Raw genomic sequence first — 24,580 nt, forward strand, 5'->3', positions numbered from 1 at the left:
TAGTTCCAAATGTTGATTTTAATTTGAACTTTATTTACAATTAAATAAATGGATTTATTTATGCAAGAATTTTAAAAAAATATGCAATAATTTTGGTCACTGTTTCAAATTTTCTCAACCCCACAGACTTATCTCAGGAAGTACAATCCACAACTTGGAAAATTATTTACTGGAGTACACCATAAGCTCCTGAAGGCTGGGGTCTGTGCCTCTTTTTCCTTTGTATTTCTTCTTCCCCAATCTAGTATGATGTTAGGCATTGAGAAAGCATTCTATAAGGACTTGTTTAACTGAAATGTTAGGCTTTTATACAATAATTTGCTTGGCAAAACCTTTCTTTGCAGATAATGATGGCATGGCAATCCAATTTACTTTCCTAATTTACTTGTTCAAATTATCACCAATTCTCAATTAGTGGAATTGAAATGAATCATTTTACCTAAATAATGTAATTATTTCTCAAGATATCAATTATGATACTTCAAATAGTTGTTTCTACCACAGCTTTCAACTAGGAAGACTATAGGGTAGACCAAGTAACATACATCTGGGAATTTACAACATTTTATATCTCTATAAGACCTTTCCAAACAATGAATCACTTTCACCCCTTAAAAATTAAATTATGGAATTTATATGCAATGTTAACTGATAAATTAATAGGCAGCCTTGAACATCATTTCTTCATTAACAAATTTGTATAATAAATATGCTAATGCAGAAATATTTTCCAAGCATAATCTTTTTTGGACTATCATTCTCCAAATCAGATGATTAAAAAAAAAAATTTTTAAAAACATTAAATATGCAAAACTTAAATATACTACATTCAGAAGAAGAGACCAGTTTGTCAAGAGTTAGATCATTAAAAATCCACACAACGTCCTTTTCGTTCCCAATCTCCATATCGAGTAGGTTCAGGACCTCTGGGGCCACCTTTTTCCTTTGTAAGAGGATTGACATCACCTGGAAATTCTAAAGAAAGAAAAAAAATATAAACAAAGCTCAAAATGAGCCAGAAGAAATATAGAGTTAGAAGAAATATTATAATTGCTATATATACACATATATCTATTCTAAAGAATGTTAATTATTGAGAACTATAATTTATAAAATATCATTGCAAAAACCCCTATTCTCTCTCTCTTTTTTTATTATAGCTTTTTATTTATAAGATATATGCCTGGGTAATTTTTTAGCATTGACAATTGTCAAGCCTTTTGTTCCAACTTTTCCCTTCCTTCCACCCACCCCCTCTCCTAGATAGCAGGTAGACCAAAACATGTTAAATATATTAAAGTATATGTTAAGTACAATATATGTATACATATACATAGTTATTTTGCTGCACAAGAAAAATTGGACTTAGAATAAGGTAAAAATAATCTGAGAAGGAAATAAAAAATAGAAGCGGACAAAAACAGAAGGAGTGGAAACGCTATGTTGTAGTTCACACTCATTTCCCAGAGTTCTTTCACTGGATATAGCTGGTTTTGTTCATCACTGAAGAAATGAAACTGATTTGGTTATCTCATTGTTGAAGAGGGCCATGTCCATCAGAATTGATCATCATATAATATTGTTGTTGAATATAGAATGATCTCCTGGCCCTGCTCATTTAACTCAGCATCAGTTCATGTAAGTCTCTCCAGGGCTTTGTGAAATCATCCTTTTGATCATTTCTTACAGAACAATAATATTCACATACCACAATTTATTCAGCCATTCTCCAATTGGTGGGCATCCATTCAATTTCTAATTTCTAGCCACTACAAAAAGGGCTGCCACAAACATTTTGGCACATACAAGTCTCTTTCCCTTCTTTCTGTCAAGAAAATCTCCCAAAAGGGGTCATAAAGAGAACACAATTGAAAAAAAGATCAAACAACCACACTCAAGGAACTTCAGTCTAATGAGGGAGACAAAATGCAAACAAATACATAGGAAACAATGTATAGGAAAAATAGAAATAATTAACAGTTAAAGCACTGGAATTTGAAGAGAAGGCTTCCTGTAGAAGGGAGCATTTCAGTTTGAACTTAAAGGAAATCAGAGAGGTCAGCAGTTGGCACAAAGGAGGAAGAACATTCCAGGCATGGGAGATAGGCAGAGAATATGCCTGGAACTTAGAGATGGGTGTCTTGGTCATCAAAAAGTCAGGAGGCCATTATCATTAGATTGAAGAGCACCTGTTGTGGAGAAAGGTATGAGAACACTGGTAGGTTAGGAGGCTAGGTCTTATGAAAGGCTTTGAAAGTCAGAAAATTTTGTATTTGATCCTGAAAGCAATAGAGACATGATAGAGTTTCCTGAGAACACTTTGTAAGTAAGGCTTTCTAGTATGTATTCATACCACTTAATCTTTACTATATATGATGAACACAACTTAAACCTATGATTCAAAATCTTCAAAACTTCAGCACTTGCAAAGCACTTTTAAAGTTTAATAATTTTATTCCCATAACAAATTTGCCCAGGATCACACAGCTAGTAAGTATCTGAGTCTGTATTTAAACTCAGATTTCCTTGACTCCAGGCCATAGAGCCATCATGCTAATTATGCATTAGTAGAATATACACGATGTAGAAGTATACACATTCACATAATATAGGAGATTGGACTGAATGTTTGCTAAACTGAGACCATACTACGAATACTGATTTTTAAGATAAATACTTGTTAGTAATTGTGTTTTTTTCCTTGAAATCTGTTTACAGAGAAGAAATTGTAGTTATTAGATTAAATTTAGTTATCTAAATTTTAGATAAGTTATTAGATTAGTATTATTGTACAGATGAGGAAAGGAAAGTTCAGAGATAAAAAGACTTTTCTATGATCATACAAATAGTAAGTAGCACAATCAGAATTTCAATTCAGATATTTTAGGTGTAAATCTAACACTTCATTTTACCACAATGTCTCCACTAGCAGAAAAATTTATACATGGAGGGAAGAGACACTAATTATGTGAATTTGCTACATGGAGCTCAGGTTAATCAAAGTTTGACCATATTAAATGGTCTCCCTTCTCTTTGTTTTCATTAGGCCATATAGCTCAATATTCTTAAATAATTTTAGAATCAAATGAACAAACATTATCATTCCTTTATTTAAAAAGAAAAAAAAAGATACGTCAATGTGTTCGTTTTTATTAAGTAATTTTTGGAAATCTTCCCTTTTCACTCATTAGTCTTCCTTAATCACACAGTAATACTGAATCTTCTTTTTAACAAAGAAAAAACTGATAATATAAACAAATATTCTGTCCTATTAGTATCTACCTCTTTGCTATGAGAAGACTATATGTTTCATTTGTTCTCTGAGATCATTACTGACTTTTCAATTACTTTGGGTTTGGCTTTCTCTTAGTGATCTTTTCACTGATACTGTTCTTACTATTGTGTATATTGTTCCTTTTAGTTTTGTTATCTTTACATCAGTTCATGCAAATATTCCCAGATTTAAAAAAAAAATCTTCAAATTTCCCATTTTTTAGTGTTTGAAGCCATTCTATTATACTTTAAAATAATTTTAAAATAATTTTTTTCAGCCATTTCCTGTTGATGAGGTTAAGATCCCCTCAATTCCCATTAAGGGAACCAAAATGATGAGATTAGTGGCAGTCAGAGAGTTGTTAAAAATCCCCTTATGGTCAGCTCACAGGTTCTTCATGAAAGAATTCATGAAACCTGAAATATTAATTAGCAAAAATGAAAGTTTATTGTTGGATATTGTCTCTCTGAATCTATTTTAAAAAAATCAACACTGTCAATTTACAAGGTATGTATGAAGTGGAAGGTTAAATGCTATTTTAATTTCTATTTATGATTTAAAGCATGTTTTCAAAATGTTTGAACCACTTATCTCTTGGGAAATTATTGTTGAACTCATACATATATACCCTATATATATCTTAATCAGACTTTTATCAGTGATAGTTGATATATTTTTCCCACTTGACCATTTCTCTTATATCTTCATTATTTTATACACTACTATTATTCACAATTACAGTGATATAGTAAGGCAGACAAATATAGCACTAACCATCCTCAAGTAACTAGTATTGCAGAAGGTATTGTGAACCTTCACAAAAGAAAAATATATGAGCATTTACTCAATTTCCTGAGCTGGCTCAATTTTCCCAACCTACCTTATACTAAAACTAGACTAATAAAAACATCATAAGCTAAAGGCAGGAATAATATATCAGAACAAAAACATAAATTTGGATTCTCAATCTTCCACCAATGCACTTAGTCTCTGTGGGAGAGAATGGTCTTACATATTTACAGAAACCTGGCAAAGTACATGAGTGAGAAAAACTCATGAGTGTGGGCCAATGTATCTTTCTTAACTTTTACTTTCAGCCAAATTCTCTCCTTTCCCCCATTACTTACTAAACCCATTAAGAAGGTAAGAAAAACTATACTCATCATATATATGAAGTCAAGCAAAACAAATTTCTACATTAACTATGCTGCCAAAAAAAAGCAAGAAAAAAAATTTCAATCTATTCTAAGAATAGATAAACTTCCCCTCTGGAGATGAATAGCATTTTTCATAATGAGTTCTTTGGAACTGTAGATCATTATATTGATCAGACTGGCTAAGTCTTTCAGTTGATCATCATGATAAAATTGCTGTTACCATGTGCATTTTTCTCCTGATTCTGTTAGCTTTTCTTTCCATTAGTTCATATAAGTCTTCCCAGGTTTTTCAGAAACCATTCCTCTTGTCATTTCTTGTAGCATAATAGTATTCCATCATAATTATATATCACAATCTGTTCAGGCATTTCCTAAAAAATAGGCATTCCATTAGTTTTTAATTATTTGCCATCACAAAGAGCTGCTATAAATATTCTGTACAAATAGATCTTTTCCCTTTGATTTCTTTGAAGTATAGACATAGTAGTGGTATTATCAAATCAAAGGGTATGTACCATTTTAGACACTTTGGGCATAGCTACAAACTATTCTCCGGAATGGCTGGACCAGTTCAGAGCTTTATCAACAGTGCATTAGTGAGTCTACTTTTCTACATCGCTTCCAGCATTTGTTAATTTTCTTTTCTGTCATGTTAGCCAATATGATGGATATGAGATGATACCTCAGAATTGTTTTAATTTGCATTTCTCTAATATTTAGTGATTTATTGATTTTTCCTGTGAATATTGATAACTTTAATTTCTTCTGAAAACTGCTTATTTATATCCTTTGACTGTTTATCAACTGAGGAATGGCTTTTATCTTTTTAAATTTGCTTGACTTCTCTTTATATATTGAGAAATGAGAACTTGGTCAGAAAACTTGCTATAAAACTCTCCTCAATCCAACCCAGTTTTCTGCTTTATTTCTCTTGGTAGTACTGGATTTGTTGGTATAAAACTTTTTAAATTTCATTTAATTGAAATGATCAATTTTACCTACTATAATACTATTTGTTTTGTTATGATCTTCTGTATGCATATAACTGACAGGTAATATTTTCCATAGTCTCCCTAATGTGTCCTATGACTTTATCCTTTATGTCTAAACCCCATTCCCATTTTGAGTTTAGTTTGGTATATGATGAAAGATGTTGGTATTTGCCTAGTTTCTGTTTTCCAGTTTTCTCAAGCAATTGAGTGAATTCTTGCCCCAAATAGCTTTATCTTTGAATTTATCAAGCACTAAATTACTTTGGTCATTTAATTCTGTATATTGTGTACACAATCTGTTCCACTAACCAATCATTCTATTACTTATCCACCACCAGACTGTTTTGATGATTGGTACTTTGTAGTATAGTTTGAGACCTGGAACTTTTGTCAATCATAACTCGAACTAAAACCTTCAACATCTACTTTCTGTCTCTCGAATTGAAAATTGAATAGATGCCTGTCAATTGGGTAATGGGTGAATAAGTTATGGTATATGAATATAATGGAATATTATTGTTTTATAAGAAATCATAAAAAAAAAAGAAAAAAGAAAAAGAAATCATTAGCAGGCTGATTTCAGAAAAGCCTGTAAAGACTTACATGAACTAATGAAAATGAGCAGAACTATAGTACAGCAAGTTATGTGATGATCAGCTATGGCAGTCTTAGCTCTTCTTAGTAATAGTGATCCAAGACAATTCCAATAGACTTAGGATGGAAAATGTTAATCATGTCCAGAAAGAGAACTATAGAGACTGAATGAGGACTGAAGTATACTGTTGTTAACTTTTTGTTTGTTTGTTTGCTTTTTCTTTTTTCTTTTTTTCTAATTCGTCTTTCACAATATGACAAATATGGAAATATGTTTAAGATAACTGTAAAAATATAATCTATTGCAGATTGCTTTTTGTCTTGCAATAGAGGGGAGGTGAGGGAGGGAGAAAAAATTTGGAATTTTCTTTTTTAAAAATATCTTTTTATTTTTCAAAGTACATGCAAAGATGGTTTTCAACATTCATCCTTGCAAAAGCTTGTATTACAATTTTTTTCCCTCCCTTCCTAGACAGCAAGTAATCCAATGTAGGTTAAATGTGTAATTCTTCTAAACATGCCCACATTTACATACTGCAAAACAAAAATAAGATTAAAATGGAAAAAAAATAAAGCAAACAACAACAAAAGGTGAAAATGCAATGTTGTGATCCATATTCAGTCCCTTTAGTCCTTTCTCTGGATGCAGAAGACTCTCTTGATCATAAACCTGGTGAAATTGGCTTAATCCCTCATTGTTGAAAAGATGCAAGTCCATCACAGTTGATCATCATATAATCTTGTTGGTGCTATGTACAATGTTCTCTTGGCTCTCTACTCACTTCACTTGACATCAGTTCATGTTAAGTCTCTCCAGACCTTTCTGAAATCATTGATTGTTTTTTACAGAACAATGATGTTCTATTACATTCACATGCTATAACTTAATTCAGCCATTCCCCAAATATTGGGCATCTACTCAGTTCTTTGCCACTACAAAAAGGGCTATTACAAACATTTTTGCACATGTTTGTCCTTTTCCTTTTTTTTAGTAATCTTTTTGTGATAGAGGCCCAGTAGAGATACTGCTGTATCAAAGGGTATGCAAAGTTTGATAGCCCTTTGGGCAACAGTGGAAATCAAAATATTACAAAAATGAATGTTGAAAACTACCCTTGCATGTAATTGGAAAAATAAAATACTGCAGAGTTAGGGGGGAAAAAAAGTACTGGCCACAAAAGTGCCTTTACAAAAACAGCCTATGTGTTAAATGATTCCACTGATAAAGTGAGTTAATCTACTTTGTGCTTGACTCACTAAGCACAAATGTCTCAAACTAACTGATTAGCTGAGTGATATCTGATATTCTGCTTCCAAACTCCTTCTCTATTTAGTTGAACTTATTAATCAGCAAAGAATGGCATATCTATCACTTCTAAATTAGCTGACAAAGTTCTGAAATACGTTATTTCATCTCTTATTTATCTGAATTTAGACCTAGGTCCTTTCAACAAACAATATACTTTTATTTATAGTTAATTAACCAATTTTTATCTTCTAAGACAAAGAAAATTAAATTTGTTCCATAGTGAAAAAGTTCTACTATTCCTATTTTCCCAGTTATTGATCTAAAAATTCTCCCATTACTCAATTTTTCATATACAAGTCATTGAAGCACACTATTTTCTATAGAAGTCAGTATACTCTGTTCCAACTGCCACTTCTACTAATATTTTCCTCTTTTGAAATTCACTTTTTAAAAAATCTAGTTTAAACTAGCTCAGGATTTTATAGCAGGTTACATTTAATCAAGTAACTTGCTTATAATTCCCGAGTCAGAGGTAGCTTCAATAACTACTTCACTTAGAACTCTGGTCAGACCTCTTTGTGCATCAAGAACAAAAACTTTCCTTTATACTAAGCTGAAGTCCAGAAAGCTCAGTTCACTAAGAAGATGTACATAAAATATGAAACCTTCAGACAAAAGTAAACAGATTATGTCAATTTGAAAGTTTACACATTTATTTATGCATGCACTAGAAAGGAACTGTACCTGTGATTTAAATGATAAAAGGAACTTCTGAATGAATAAAAGACCAATACAGATTGGTTATCCTCTATGTTTAGAGAACTGCTTATTTCTCAGGCAGATTAAGAGATTTGCTCATTCATACAGCCACAATTGAATGACTTTCGAGATCAACTCTCCATCCACTATTCTCTTTTGTTCTGCATTGTTAGCAAACTGCTTCCCATAACCTTCATGGTTTACAGAAGCACTCCTAAATCTTCTTGCCTTAACTGAAAGCTGACTTACCTCAATCTTCGATGAAATCTCCTTCTATTCCCCCTACACCGACAGGGCAAGTAAGACGTTTGACAAACTTCTTGTTCCCTACTGCTATTTATAGATTACTATTCCACCACTATTACTTTCCTCTTCCAAAATCCATGTTCATCAGTTTACATTAGTTTTTTCAAATCTTATTAACATCTATAATCTAATTTTCCTTACTCCTATTCACATGTTTTACTCTAAACTGTAATTTTCCTCTGCTTTCTTCACACTTCTAATTTCATCTAGTGAATTATAATTATCTAGCTTTACTTTTCTCTGTACACATGGTCAGCTATTTAAAAAATATCCTTTTTAATACTCTAAAACCTTTCTTTCTATCCAATGGGAAATTTGTACTTTTCTAAAGGAATTTTTCACATATTGCTTTGCATTAAAATATATATATTTATATATATATATATATATATATATTGTATATCTTTTATATATATATTGTATATCTTTTATATATATATTGTATATTGTATATATATATATAATTGTATATATAATTGTGTATTGTATATATATATATATATATATATATATATATATATAGTATATCTAAGTCTCAGTTTCTTCATTTTTTAAATAGGAATAGTAAATGTACTACCTGACTCATAAGGTTAATTTTCTCACTGTCTCTATTGAATTTTCTCACTTCCTATTAGACTAAAAACTCCTAGATACTTTTGTGCCACAGTTCCCTTTTAATGTCCTGACCCAGTTTCCCTAATTGTTCTATTCAGTTACTCTGCCTCAGGTTATAACCATTCTCTCTTTAATGTTAGGATAAAGGTCTTTATCTATTTTAAACATGATTAGACTATGTAACCCTATGAAAGAATCTTGTCCCTGACATTTACTGTGGGATTCTTGGAGACTCTAGTCTCATTCAGCCCTGGGACCAAACCATGGATCCATTTGGTCCCAGTAAATCTCTCCCATTTAATAAATTATTAAATACTCTCTAATCTCTATATTGCTCAGTTTTTCTGGCATTACACAACAAATGAAGGCATCTTAGACATGTTAATTAAAGATTACACATTTATGGGAAGAAGTGTGAGGTATCTAGCATCTTATTATTTTGTGAACAAATTAGGTTATTTAAGAGTTACATAATTTGTTGGGCATTTCCCAAAAATTTCTAAAAATGTTTTACCACCTTTTTTTTTTTTGTATATTATGCTAGGTAAAAGATCCTGAAGGAAGTCAAGATTTATATATTCATAAACAAAGCAACAGTTATCTTCCAAATACTTGTTTTTAGAATTGCTTCTAGGTTTTCCATTTCCTACTCACAGAATCATACAATTTTAAAACTGGAAAATATGTTCTGCTTTGCTTTTGAAATGTGAATTGTGAATTCCTCTGAATTTAACTCCCTCATTCTTATGTTTTTTGCTATTTATTGGCATACTCAGACTTAGAACCTCATGTTTTGAAACTGTAGTATCTTCTTATTTTTTATCACTTTCCAATTTAATGTCTCATTTTGGCTTCTAATGTAAACAAATTACTAAAATTGAAACATTTTTCTCAAACCTAAAATATTTTAGGTTTAAACACCAAGGTTACTGATGATACAATTTATTAACATCATGACAACAAACCAGATCTAAATACTTATTTAAAAATATATCAGTACTGAGGAAGATCACAAAATCATTATAATTACACTTGCTAATTTCTCAGTTGGGGAGAAAACAGTTCCTTCACTTACTTACTTTTCTCAGGATAGTAATTAAGTTTTCTTCTCAAGAATTCTCTTCATGTTTCTTTGTCAGAGTTATACATCAGTTCCCTAGTAACAGTTAATACTTAGCATTTATATAGTGTTTACTATGTGACAGGAACTATGCTAACAGTTCTCTTTAGAGACTCTTTGTATAACACTGGTTAAAGTATAAATGTCTACCGTCTCTTAAAGATACAGTAATTAATCTCTGGGAGAAATTATTGAATTTAGTGTTATATATGTATGTGTATTTCCTTCCTCTTCCTCAATAGATTACAAACTCTTCAACAAATGAGACTGTCTTCTATTTCTTTTGTACCTTTTCTTTTTTTATACATACTTTTTATTATATAATGTTGTCTATTGTTTATATTGATTAAAGCCTTTTATTTTCAAAACATATGCATAGATAATTTTCAACATTCACCCCTGCAAAACCCTGTGTTCCAAATTTTGTTTCTCTCCCTTCCTCCCATCCTCTTTCCCAGACAGTAAATAATCCAATATGTTAAACATGTGGGATTCCTCTATACATATTTCCATAATTATCATGTGCATCTTTTCTTAGAACAACAATGTTAATATTTTTGAAAATAATTATTTGGTAGTATGTGATAAATATAGGCTTATTAACTGACTCATGAATTTTATCATTCCCTATCAGTATCATGTTTTGGAGAAAAATGCCCTCTAGTTGAGATAAACTCTTTGACTAAGTTTCATATAAAGCCTTTGATAATTAGGATGTGAATATCTCTGGAAAATACTTTAAATAAAAACTAAGTTGTCAATCATCAGCTGTTATCCTTCAAAATATGAGCAGTTTAGGGCAGTTTCTTAGATCCTTTATATGCAGGCAAACAAAAATTATCTTTGACAACACAAGCATGGGTGCTCTATTTGATGCCAGTTCTAAAAGGGTCCACCCAGAGAAAGACACAAATTCACCTATGAGGATATTAATAAATATATCAGCTATGAAATACCACTGTAGGAGAAAATCTTCCAAAACACATTTTTAAAAAATAGTTTTTATTTACCAGATATATGCATGGATAATTTTACAGCATTGACAATTGCCAAATCTTTTGTTCTAATTTTTCCCCTCCCTCCCTCTCCCCTACCAGATGGCAGATTGACCAATACATGTTAAATATGTTAAAGTATAAATTAAATACAATATATGTATACATGTCCAAACAGTTGCAAAACACATTTAAAAAAAATTTTTTTTTCTTACTGTTTTGCAATAAATTTTCTCAGCAAACTCAGATCACCAAGTGTCAGAGGATTTTCTAACTGAAGCTGGCATATATAATTTCAGATAAACTATCTCCAAAGGGAAAGCAGCTAATAAGAATACATTTCCAGTTAAGTGTGGCTACCACACTTACCTGACAAATACCTGTGCTTTGGGGCTAAATCTCAACCTTTCCAGTGATTGCTGGCACTATCATTTCACAGTTAGCATGCCTTTATAATATGAAATGAATAGATATTTGGTACTCCAAGTCACCGGCGTTCTGGAATCTTAAAATATTTCTGTTGTCACCTGTAGAAAACTTCAGTTATTTCACACAAGTGTGATAAAAGTCATAAGTGACAGTCTTATGTATTTTTAGTATTTTTTTCAAAGTTTATAACATGGTGACAGATCTAGTTAACAGACTGAAAGTTTGTGGGTGCTATATTACTAAAGTAAACAAATTAAAGACTAACCAATAGAAAATTACAAAACTGAAAAAGCACCAGAGGGAGGACTTTATTTCATGATCAGCATTTTAAAAAAAATCTGTACAGGATCAATATGCAAAAAAAACCTGAATATCAGACTTGAGATCCAGGAATTTTGATTTAAAAGTCAAGAATTATTTGTGTTCCCAGCATGTTGTCTTTTTGTGGAAGAGATAGAAAAGCCAATAGAGTGGAGTCTGGAAATCTTTTTTTCTGCATTTTGATGATGCTGTATTTTACCACAATTTTCAACTCGCCTCCAGATCTACTTATACTACTACTACAATGAAGTGATTCATACTCAGAAATATTTAGTTAATACCTCTATTATAAATATCTTCATGAAAAGGTAGACTACTCCTACACAAATTGCCAAAGAAATTAGAAATCTCACTTTTCTTACAGTTTTTCAATACCACGTTCAGTTCATTAATATTTTTGGAGTTGCTTGTTAGACTGATGTGTAAGTTACCACCAAGAAAAAAGTAATTATCTACAACTTGAAAAGACTCTGTTGGTGGTCTAGGATAAAGAGGATTCATTACGATTCTGTACTTGCAAAATCCTTCATTATTTTATTAAAGTTTGACAATCAATATATTGATTTAACAACTGCCTTCAACTTATCCTCATCTTTGAAATAATTCCTTCAATTAGCCAAAGATTTTTTTTTTTTTGGTAATAATACTTCTAGATTTATTGATATGAAGGCAACTAGATGGTACATTGGATAGAGCACTGGCCCTGGAGTCAGTAGGACCTGAGTTCAAATCCAACCAAAGATCCTTATTAGTTGTGTGATCCTGAGCATTGATTTTATCAGTATGGAGAACTCTTGGTGAGAAAACTCTCTGTACTGCAGATCCCTATCTTCTTTCCAACTTATATTTGATATTATCCTGTGCCCTAGGCACCAAGAGGTTAAGTAACACCCAGAGCACACAGAAGTTGTCATTTATCCATCATTTTCAAAGAGGACCATGATATTAGGGAGGTGATGCTCTGACATGGAAGTGAATTAGGCTTAAGTGAGAGACGACAGTGCAAGTCTCATTGGGTCCAGGGGCCAGATATAGCTCAGAACAACCGGAAATGGCCCTCCTTGGCCTTTTTAAGTGAAGGTCTTTAACAGATCTCAGTTTGACCCTGATTTATAGGAAACCAAAACATTCTCCAATTGATAAATGGTCAAGGGATATGAACAGACAATTCTCAGATGATGAAATTGAAACTATTTCCACTCATATGAAAGAGTGTTCCAAATCACTACTGATCAGAGAAATGCAAATTAAGACAACTCTGAGATACCACTACACACCTGTCAGATTGGCTAAGATAACAGGAACAAATAATGATGAATGTTGGAGGGCATGTGGGAAAACTGGGACACTGATACATTGTTGGTGGAGTTGTGAAAGAATCCAGCCATTCTGGAGAGCAATTTGGAACTATGCCCAAAAAGTTGTCAAACTGTGCATATCCTTTGACCCAGCATTGCTGTTATTGGGATTATATCCCAAAGAAATACTAAAGAGTGGAAAGGGACCTGTATGTGCCAAAATGTTTGTGGCAGCTCTTTTTGTTGTAGCTAGAAACTGGAAGTTGAATGGATGTCCATCAATTGGAGAATGGTTGGGTAAATTGTGGTATATGAAGGTTATGGAAAATTATTGCTCTGTAAGAAATGACCAGCAGGAGGAATACAGAGAGGCTTGGAGAGACTTAAATCAACTGTTGCTGAGTGAAATGAGCAGAACCAGAAGATTACTATACACTTCAACAACAATACTGTATGAGGATGTATTCTGATGGAAGTGGATATCTTCAACATAAAGAAGATCCAACTCACTTCCAGTTGATCAATGATGGACAGAAATAACTATACCCAGAGAAGGAACAATGGGAAGCGAATGTAAATTGTTAGCACTACTGTCTATCTACCCAGGTTACTTATACCTTTGGAAGCTAATAATTAATGTGCAACAAGAAAATGGTATTTACACACATATATTGTATCTAGGTTATATTGTAACACATGTAAAATGTATGGGATTACCTGCCATCGGGGGGAGGGAGTGGAGGGAGGGAGGGGATAATTTGGAAAAATGAATTAAAAAAAAAAACAAAAAAAAAAAACAGATCTCAGTTTGACTGAGGCTGCACCCATTCTGTGATTAAGGCTAAGTTACAACTAAGGCAAAGAATCTCCTCTTTTACCTTGTCCAAAAAAACCAAAACAAATAAGAAACCCCCAACTAATTAACTAAATGAATGAATGAATCCGGGAGGGGAAGACCTTCAGAGTTTCTGGCCAAAGCAGAAATAATTGCTATTTACATTTAACCTGAGTCAAATGGGACCCAAAAGTCCTTTTTGGTGGCAAATTAAAATCAGATTGGTTTTGGTTTAAGAACTAGTCCTTAAAAAAGAAATCTAGCCAGTAAAACACCCAAGATATCTTATCTTAAGATCATTCATGTGACAGAACTGGCTATCTATTCATTATGTTTCTCAAAAAATATACATTTTTATTATACTTATGTGTGCAAGTATATATGTATGTGTGCATGTACAGATTTTTCTTATACTTACTTTCTAGTGGTTCTTGTTCTAAATTGGAATCTTCTGGAGCATCAAATCGTCCTTGTGGTAATTTGGGCTTCTTAAGTTCTTGCTTGCTTGGTCTAGACTGTCCTTGACTAGAATTTGCTCTCCCCAAAGAATTACTCAGGAATCCTATTAAAGAGGACAAATGTAAAGATGAGAAACAAGACAATTCATTTTTTCCAAATAAAATCAAAGAATACATAAAACAAGTAACAAAATTTAAACTGCCCTAAACTCCTATAAAAAAAAAAAAATCAGCAAAAAGTTTTAAAAAGATAAAAAATTAGAAACAAAGTAGGTACCTATCAATTGAGAATTAGCTGAATCATTGTGATATATTAAAGAGATTATTTCTCCAATGGAGAAAAAAAAAAAAAAGACCAATATGCAGAATTCAAAGGAAAATGGGAAAACTTTCATATAACTGGTGGAAATGGGGAGATATAGTGTTGGACTTAAGAGTCAGGAACACCTCAGTTCAATTTTTACTTCAGATTCCTCATTGTAAAAGAGGATAGTAAAAGCATCTGTCTCATAGGATTGTGATAAGGATCAAATATAATTTCTTAAATAAAGAACTCTGCAAATCTTAAAAACTTAGAAATGATGGCTAATAGAGGAAAATAGATCTAGAACTGGTGGGAGCCTCAAAATCCATCTGTCTAGTCTACTTCTCATTTCATTGATGAGAAAATTGAGGCCTGCAATTTGTTTTGAAATATTCTTTTGATTGAAATATGTGAGGAAATCTATCCTTCTATAGATATGTAGTTGGAAAAGAGAAGAAATTTTTTTGACAGTCTTTACAAATAAATTTTGGTATATGAAAGTCACGGAATATTATTTTTCTCTAAGAAATGAACAGGATGACCTCAGAAAGGTCTGGAAAAGACTTAAATGAACTAATGTTGAGTGAAATGAGCAGAACCAGGAGAATATTAAACACAATAACAATAAAGTAATGTGATGGATTTGGCTCTTTTCAAAAATGAGGTAATTCAACAAGGCAATTTCAATAGACTTCAGTGCCATCTCTCCAGAATTAGCGAGGCCAAATGTGGATCAAAGTACAGTACTTTCACCTTTTGTTGTTGCTCCTTTTTTTTTTTCCATTCCTATTTTTAACCTAATTTTTCTTGCACGGCATGACGAATATGGAAATATGTTTAGAAGAATAACATACTTAATCTATATTGAACTGCTAACAATCTTGGAGAGGGGAGAGTAAAAGAGGGAGGGAGAAAAATGTGTAACAAGGTTTGCAAAGGTGAAAGTTAAAAACTATCTTTACATATATTTAGAAAAATAAAATACTATAAAAAATTATGATAATCTTCTTAAGAGTTACATGTATTGGGGGGGGGGGGACTAATTGTCATAGTGGTTAGAGCACCAGCCCTGAAGTCTGGAGGACCTGAGTTCAAATCTGACCTCAGACACTTAACACCTTCTAGGATGTGACCCTGAGCAAAGTCACTTAACCCCAATTGCTTCAGGAAAAAAAAAAGCTTGTATCATCCCATATAAGAATAGAATTTAACTTTATTAAATCCCTTATGATTTTTTTCATGTTTGCTTTTTTATGCTTCTTGAATATTCTATTAGAATATCAAATTTTCTTTCTTTTTTTTAATTAAAGCTTTTTTATTTACAAAGCATATGCATGGGTAATTTTTCCAACATTGACCCTTATTGATCCTTGCATAACCTTTTGTTCCAAATTTTCCCCTCCTTCCTCCCACCCCCCCCTCCCTTAGCTGGCAGGTAGTCCAATACATGTTAAATATTATTAAAATACATGTTAGAGCCAATATATGTATACATATTTATACAGTAACTTGCTGCACAAGAAAAATTAGGATCAACAAGGAAGAAAAAGAAAAACTGAGAAAGAAAACAAAATGCAAGCAAATAACAATAGAGAATTCTATGTTGTGTTCTACATTGTTCCCAGTGCTTTCTTTGGGTATAGATGGCTCTCTTCATCATTGCACAAGTGGAACTGGTTAGAATCATCTCTTTGTTGAAGAGAGCCACACCCATCAGAATTGATCTTGTATAGTCTTGTTGTTATGTATGGTTCCGCTCATTTCACTCAGCATCAATTCAGTAGGTCTCTCCAAGCCGCTCTGAAATCATCTGGCTGGTCGTTTCTTACAGAAAATAGTATTCCATAACATTCATATACCACAATTTATTCAGCCATTCTCCCATTGATGGGCATCCATTCAGTTTCTAGTTTCTAGCCACTAGGAAAAGGGCTGCCACAAACATTTTTGCATGTGGATCCCTTTTCCTCCTTTAAGATCTCTTTGGGATATAATCCCAGTAGAAACACTGATGGGTCAAAGGATATGCACAGTTTGATAACTTTTTGAGCACAGTTCTAAAATGTTCTCCAGAATGGTTGGATCCCATTCCAAAGTTCCACTGATACAATGTATCAATGTCCCAGTTTTCCCACACTCCCTCCAACATTCGTCATTATCTTTTCCTGTCATCTTAGCCAATCTGAGAAGTGTGTAGTAGTATCTCAGAATTGTCTTAATTTGCATTTCTCTGATCAATAGTGATCAAATTTTCTTTTAAAAAATTTTTAGTAGCTTTTTATTTTCAAAATATATGCAAAGATAGTTTTCAATGTTCATCCAGGCAAAACCTTGCGTCCCAAATTTTTCTCACTCCCTTTCCCTTCCCCTTTGACAGCAAGCAATCCAATATATGTTAAACATATAAAATTATTATATATATATATTTCCACATTTATCATGCTGCACAAGAAAAATCAGATAAAAAAAATGAAAGAAAACAAAAAACCATTAAATGACAAAAAAGGTGAAAAAACTGTTGTGATTCATATTCAATCCCAACAGTTCTCTTTCTGCATGCAGATAACTCTTTCCATCACAAATCTATTGGAATTGGCCTGACTCACCTCAATGTTGAGAACAGCTATGTCCATCAGAAATGATCACATAATTTTGTTGCTATATACAACGTTATCTTGGTTCTGCTCATTTCACTTAGCATTAGTATATTTAAGTCTCTCTAGGATTTCTCAAATCATCCTGCTGATTGTTTCTTATAGGACAATAATTAACTATCAAATTTTCTAGTTAGGTCTGTTTTTTTCATCAAAAATGTTTGAAAAGTCCTCTATTTCATTAAATATCCATTTTCTCTTCTGTGACTCCCCAATATTTAAATGGTTTCTTTCTGGTTGTCTACATTTTCTCCTTGATTTGGGAGTGCTAGAATTTGGCGATCATATTCCTGGGAGTTTTCATTTTGGGATCTCTTTTAGGAGATCATAAGTAGAGTATTTCAATTTCTATTTCACCTTTTGATTCTAAATTATCAGGGCAATTTTCCTTTGTAATTTCTTGAAATATGACATGTAGATTCTTGATCATGGCTTTCAAGTAGCTTAATAATTTCTCTCTTTTCAATCTATTTTCCTTGTCAATTGTCTTTACTCAGGAGGGGCCTCAACAATCAAAGTTCAAGCATACTTTTCTACCCTTGAACTATGACCACATTCTCTGCAGCTTCAAGCATTAGTATTACTCCCTACTCTGGGATCTCAATTGGAAACTGCAATGGAGTTGCCAAACGATTCTTGATCTTATGCACAATGTCAGCACAATGTCACCCATTTTGACTAGTTGTTCAATCCACTTATCATCTTTGAGCTGAGAGTTCCTGAAGTCACTTCTGCTACTATGGCAGCTGCTTCTAAGGTCAATCACTGGTCTTGCTGCTGACTGCACTCCAGGCCAGTTCCTACCCTGATTGTCATAGATAGACCTTTTTCCAACTTTCTAAGTTGTCTTGGGCTGGAAAAATTTTCCCATAGTCAGTAACTCCCCTTTCATACTTTCTTTCCTTTAAGATGAGGGGTTCTTAATCTGAGATCCATGAATTTAAAAAATATGATTTTTAAAAAAATAACTGTATTCCTATATGTTCTCTCTCTCTCTCTCTCTCTGAAATGTTAAATGTGTTTAAAAAAAAAAAACATTCTGGGAAGGATGAATAGATTTCATTCACCAAACTGCCAAAGGATTCCACAAAATAGAAAAGGTTAATATTAAAGTATCAAATACAATTCTATCTCATATTGATTCAGAAATTATCTTGTACTGTAGTTTTGTTTATTTAGTTAAAAAACATTTTAATCTGGTTCCCAAATTTTACAGGTAAAGTTTGACCACTCTGCGTTAGAAAAGGAAGGTTCTAGACTGCAGGCACTCCAAAGAAGGGTGATGAGAAATGAAGAGGGGAAAATAAGAATAGGAAAAAAAAGAGGTAGTGGAAAATAAATGGCTCCTTTCCCAAGTAGAGAGTAGCTTCCTCAAGTCTCTTAGTTTCAGATTAAAGGGGTTCTGATATGTCTAAAGGACTATGAAGCATGCCAGCAGACACAAAAGGGCCAGCACTGTAGTTGACAGATAAACTTTCTCCTTCCTCAAATCCTCCCTTTTGCTCCAGAAATTATGTTCATAGTTTTGCTGATTATATAATAATGACTACTACATGCAGGTTATATACTCTGCCAAAGATTACATACTCTTCCAAACCTACAAATCATACACCTTACTAAAATTGACAAAATTATAAAAAATAAAAGTATAGGATAATGTTTCTTTAAGTCTACGTGTTCATATCAAATGCATCACATTAAGACATTTATCAACTGGTAGAAATTTTGTGATGTGTTAAAAAATACATATGAAATATGTATATGCACACAGCTAGTAGTAACACAGGAACTACAAAGCTAAATTAAAAATAATCATAAGCAGTAAAATCTCTTCAAGCAATGAAATATTTTATTCATAAACTCTCAAGGTAGGAAAATACAGTCTTTTGAATCTATTTCACAACTGCACTTTCTTCACAACTCTCCTCTCCTCATTGGTGACTTTCTCTCTGAAAATACCAGTTTAGGAAACTTCTTAGTCATGTTTCATCTCATTCATGCCTAGATTTTCTCAGAAATCCTTGTCTTTCAGAAATCTTCATTTTATCCCTCAACTCTTCCAGATACTTTTCCTCTATGCCTCCTTCCAGTTTTCTAGTGACTGTGTATTTATGCTACTTGTTTCCTCCTCTTAGAATGGTGTTTGACTCTTTAATAAACTACTTCTCAATAAACAAACAAACAAATAATTTCTCTCTCTCTGGTTCATCCTCATGTGTAGAGAAAGAACTGATTGCTGTCATTTTAACTCTGAGCCTCAGCATTCTCATTTATATACTATTCAGATCCAGAAGAGATTCTGGAGTTCATTTAATCTAAAACTTTCATTTTACAGGTGAGGAAATTGAGGCCTGCAGAGGTTAAATAATTTAACCATAGTCATATAAAAATGTGGCAGAGTCACAACTTGAATTAAGATTCTTTGATTCTATATCCAACATCTTTTCACTAAACTAGAAAAATGCTGTGAAAATCATAAGGTATTGCATTATATTATATATAAGCATTATTATTAATCAATAATCAATACTTTCTTTGATATAATTTTAAGTGTGACTATGAACTATTCACATTCATGCAGTTTTCAGTTCTAATCTTATGCTTTTTACCAATATTTATCTGATCTTAAAAATAAGTTGATTTTTTATAAAATCAAATCTCATTTTAGCAAGAAAAGATCATTTGCCACAAAAATCTGTCTAAAATGCAGCTTATCATAGCTTTATGAAACACTCAAATATCTTATCTGCTAAGTCATATTAGTTTAGTATAAGAGATACATAAAAATAATTTGAATGCTTGAAAATTATATTCTAAATATAAATACATTTCACATTTAATGTCCTGGCTAATTGTTTTTCTGCATTTCATAGTAACTAAATTTGGTTTTTTATGCATTAAAAAATCCACTTTGAAATGGAAAATTAAACAATTATCTATCTAAATGGCTATATTTATCACTGTGAAAACAGTGAGAATTACCAGTAATTCTTTCTAGATTTGATAAAACTTTTTAAAAGATGTCTGAAGTGTCTGGTATGAATATTAATTTACATGTTACATAGCTTCACCATGTCTCATCACTTATGTGATAATCAAAAAAAGTTCTTGAGCATGAGTTTGAAAAGATGCTCAAATACAAAAGTGCAATAGACAGACTTTCTAAAACTAAGTTTCCTGAGTATTTCTCCAAAGCTAATGAATACTGAACAAAATATCAGACAAGCAAAATGTTAAGTGAATAAGACCCATTTTAAATCACAATGGCCTTTTCTCATCTCATTCTCTTAGGCTTTTCTTCAGTATTTCTCCTCAAAACCTTTTCATGTCACCAGTCTCTCAGGACTCTTGTAAAACTTTCCAGATCACTTGTCCCTGGCTTCTTAGACTGGTTCATCTTTCTCTTGCTTTTATTTTTTGGCCTCTTCCACCAATAGACATCTCCCAGCTTTATTCTCTCTTTTGCACTTTCACTCCCTTACCAATGCCATCTCTTCCAACATCCTGTTCTCATTTTCAATTATTCTATGTGAATGACTCCCAAATCTGTAACTTTTACAACCCTAATATGCATCTAATGTTGGCACTTCAAGTGCAGTACATAAAAAATGAAATTAATCTGTCAATCCTGCAATTTCTCTCACTATGCCTGCAAAAGAATAGAATAGTTCCAAGTAGTTGGAATACAAAGACAAAAAAGAGATTACCAACTTCAAGTACATTACATTCTACCTGCCTAGGATAATTCAATATTTAATCACTTACCAAATCCACTTGGTTTTCCATATTTGTTCCATTGTTTTTGCTTAACACTGGAAATTGAGGGAATCCTATGAGCTGAGGAATGGCTAAACAACAAGTTGTGTTACATAATAGTGATGGAATGCTATTAAGCTGTAGGAAATAAGATTCCAAAAAACCTGGGATGGCAAACATAAACTGATGTAAATCCAGGGGAAGAGAACCAGGAAAACATTTTATACTGTAACACTATCTTGTAAGTAAGATCAATTGGAAAAGACAGCTACTTTGATGAAAAGTGCTATTCAATCCCAGAAAGAGATAACTGATAAACTAAGTGGTGAATGAAGTACTATTTTTTTCACTTTATTTTTCTTGCCTTTTTTTCCCTTGGCAATGTGGCTAATATGGAAATATTTTGCATAACTTCATATGTCATATTGTTTGCCTTCTCAATGGGTGGGGTAGTGGCTGAGGGGAGAGAATTTAAAACTTAAAATATAAAAAAAGGGGGCAAGTAGGTGGTGCAGTAGGTAGAGCACCAGCCCTTTAGAACAGGAGAACCTGAGCTCAAATCTAGTCTTGGATACTTAACACTTCCTAGCTATGTGACCCTGCTCAAGACACTTAACCCCAAATGCCTCAGAAAAAAAAGTAAAAAGACGTTTAAAAATATTTTAATTTTTTTTTTTTTTTTTTTTTTTACTGCTTTTGTTTTATTTGGACTCATGGCTCAGGTTGAAGTAAAAATCTAGAATGAGGAATTTCTTAACCAAATCCAGAAAGAGAGCTGATACAATTGAGCTTTATGATGTGTTGCATTAAGCAAGCAAGCACACACGCATGTGGAGGGGGTAACTGGTGCCTACTCTCTCTCTTTCAATATAAAGACATTTGTCCCAACAGATGTAAGAAATTCCAGAGCAGTGGTCCTCAAACTTTTTAAATAGGGGCCAGTTCACTGTCCCTCAGACTGTTGGAGGGCCGGACTATAGTAAAAACAAAAACTCACACTGTCTCCGCCCTCAGCCCATTTGCCATAACCTGGCGGGCGGCATAAACGTCCTCAGTGGGCCTCGTCTGGGCCGGGGGTGGGGGGGGGGGTAGGTATAGTTTGAGAACCCTTGCTCCAGAGTGAGAGTGAGGGAAATGTGTGGGGAGGAAACTGTCAGGTGGCAAAATTATATAGCCTCAGAATAAGCTCTGTAGGAATAGGTAATTCATTCCAAATGGGAGGGAGCATTCATGATAAGACCCAAATGTGGTAGAGAAGTTCTGGAGGACCAGGCTTGGATGAACAGGGGAAATTTCCTCCTCTTCTGGCTAGTTTCATCCAGTCAAAAATCTCTTAAGTGCCTAACACAGAGTCGAAGCAGAAAAGCACAAAATGTCTGTCTTTGCTTATATACGTTTATGAGCATTAGGACCACTTAGGTTGACTCCACAGTGGAGTACTATCATTATAATTATAATATCAAATAATAACTATAACATCAAACAATATAAAGTTTACTACACCTTCCTATTTCTACTGACACCCTAATTGAGGGCTTCATCATTTCTTTTAAGGACACATTAGCTTCCCTAATTGATCTTTGTGCATCATCTCTTTCCATTCCAATACAACCTTATACTACTGCTTATGTAAATCTTTCTAACATGCAGGTCTGATCATGTTATTACACTGTTCCAGATCTTGTACAAAATCTCTATTGCTTCCCCACCACCTATAAGATGCAACGTTATTGTATCCTTTTGGCATTCAAAGTCATTCAGGAAAAAGGTTCTAATCTACTTTTCTTTCCAACTTTTTTTTTTTTAAACTAGACAGCTAACTTTTCTTGGGTCTTATGAACAGATATCCTCCACATTTCTGCCCTTCGAAATTCTTCATTTAATAATTAATAAAAGTGACCCCTTCCCTTTTCTCTCATTCATCTTGGACCTCTCCTGTATATCCGTTACATTCTAACTTGTGCATGTGTACCTATATACCCCAGCCCTCAGGTTTTCTGAGAGCAGGACTGAATGTGATTTTTAATTTTCCTATGCCCATGTGAGATCCCTGCCTAGTGACTAAATAAGCCATGTGACAGCCAGAAAAAAAACAAAAAAAACCTTTAGAATCGAGGAATAGAATGGTGATCTCACTGCACTTTATTCCTCATACTACATCTCGAGTACTATATTCATTTCTGGGCACTATATTTTAGGCAGGACACTTATAAAATGTCTGAGGGAGAAGGAAAATGATGGCAAATGGCCTTAAGGCCACGACATAGGAGGATGATGAAGGTACTGAGGATGTTTAGCCTGGAGACAAAAAAGGCAGAGAATATGTCTTCCAAGTAGTTCAAGATTTATCACAGGGGTTCTCAAACTACAGCCCGCGAACCAGGCCCACTAAGGACGTTTATGCGGCCCGTGGGGTTATGGCAAATGGGCTGAGGGATGGAGACAGAGTGTGAGCTTTTGTTTTTACTATAGCCCTGCCCTCCCACAGTCTGAGGGACAGTGGCTATTTTAAAAGTTTGAGGACCACTGATCAAGTGGAAAGAGGATGGTCCCTAGAAAACAGAATAAAAAGTAATAAAAAAAAGTGTCTAATTTAGGTTTGACAACAGAAAAATTTCTTAGGAGCTACACAAATGAGTTACCTCAGAAGTAGCGGGTTCCTACGTAGTCAATATACATTTATTAAGCACCTACTATGTGCCAAGCACTGCTGAGCCACTGAATAATAAGAGAAAACAAAGCGCTGCTTTTCACTCCGATCGGAAGCTCTTCCCAAGGGGAAGCTTTACGGCGCCCAGGGATATAAGGGTAGTAGTGAGGGGCCAAAAGGGCGCAGGGCCGCGTGCGCTGTTAACTCCCTCCCTCAAACGCGGAATAGCGGAGGCTCCATCTTTAGGCCTGGATTCAGCCAGAAACTGAAGGGAAAAGAACCGAGAAAAGAAAGGAGGAGGAGTCAGTAAGAATTCGGGGCCCAGAAAGAGAGCAAAACAGCTCAGAGCACCAAAAGCTAGGGAAGCTGGAGGACGGAAAAAGAGGAACGAGTAGTGTCACGCACGCATGCGCAAATGCACAGCGACAGGCTCGGTTCCCAAGACGCCCCTCACACTCCGGTACCGACGGAGTCTGGAAGACGGCTCCCACCGCGCTCTCATCCTGGCCTGGCCGCAAACCTCTCCCAGTCCGAGGGGAGGAGGGGGAGGATGGGGGAAGCGCTCAGAATGTTCCTTACTTGTTATCACCGGGGCCCACGAAGCGCTAGAATAAGGACCCAGAAAGAACAGCCGTGCGAGGACAGGGGCCATGGCAAGGCCGCGCGAGGGCCACCTCCCAACGTCCGGCAGTCACTTTCTTTGGCCTTGCGGCCAGTAGGCCGCTCCCCCTCCGCCGGGAGGCGTCCGCACGCAGCGCGTGGGTGGAGCCGGAAAACGTCTCTCCCGCCTCCTATGGTCACGCCCCTAGGACAC

At 34.0% G+C, this 24,580-nt stretch overlaps 1 protein-coding gene across 1 annotated transcript; it reads right to left on the reverse strand.

The window, feature by feature from the left end:
* On the reverse strand, positions 1 to 24,580 carry SDHAF4 (succinate dehydrogenase complex assembly factor 4). The gene is made up of 3 exons (XM_074310567.1): positions 24,346 to 24,580; positions 14,363 to 14,506; positions 1 to 975 (listed from the first exon to the last, which is right to left on the reverse strand). The coding sequence occupies exons 1-3, from the start codon at positions 24,416 to 24,418 to the stop codon at positions 866 to 868; spliced, it is 327 nt and encodes a 108-aa protein (XP_074166668.1). The 5' UTR covers positions 24,419 to 24,580; the 3' UTR covers positions 1 to 865.

The sequence above is a fragment of the Sminthopsis crassicaudata genome, chromosome 4 (genome assembly GCF_048593235.1).
Source record: "Sminthopsis crassicaudata isolate SCR6 chromosome 4, ASM4859323v1, whole genome shotgun sequence".
Taxonomy (NCBI): domain Eukaryota; kingdom Metazoa; phylum Chordata; class Mammalia; order Dasyuromorphia; family Dasyuridae; genus Sminthopsis; species Sminthopsis crassicaudata.

Bases quoted from the DNA above. Each gene is read 5' to 3' on its own strand.
- SDHAF4 (XM_074310567.1), bottom strand. From the start codon at position 24,418: ATGGCCCCTGTCCTCGCACGGCTGTTCTTTCTGGGTCCTTATTCTAGC. The intron at 14,507-24,345 runs GTAAGGAACATT...CCTCTTTAATAG, and splicing joins GTGGGCCCCGGTGATAACAA to GATTCCTGAGTAATTCTTTG. The intron at 976-14,362 runs GTAAGTATAAGA...TTCTTTCTTTAG, and splicing joins AGAACAAGAACCACTAGAAA to AATTTCCAGGTGATGTCAAT.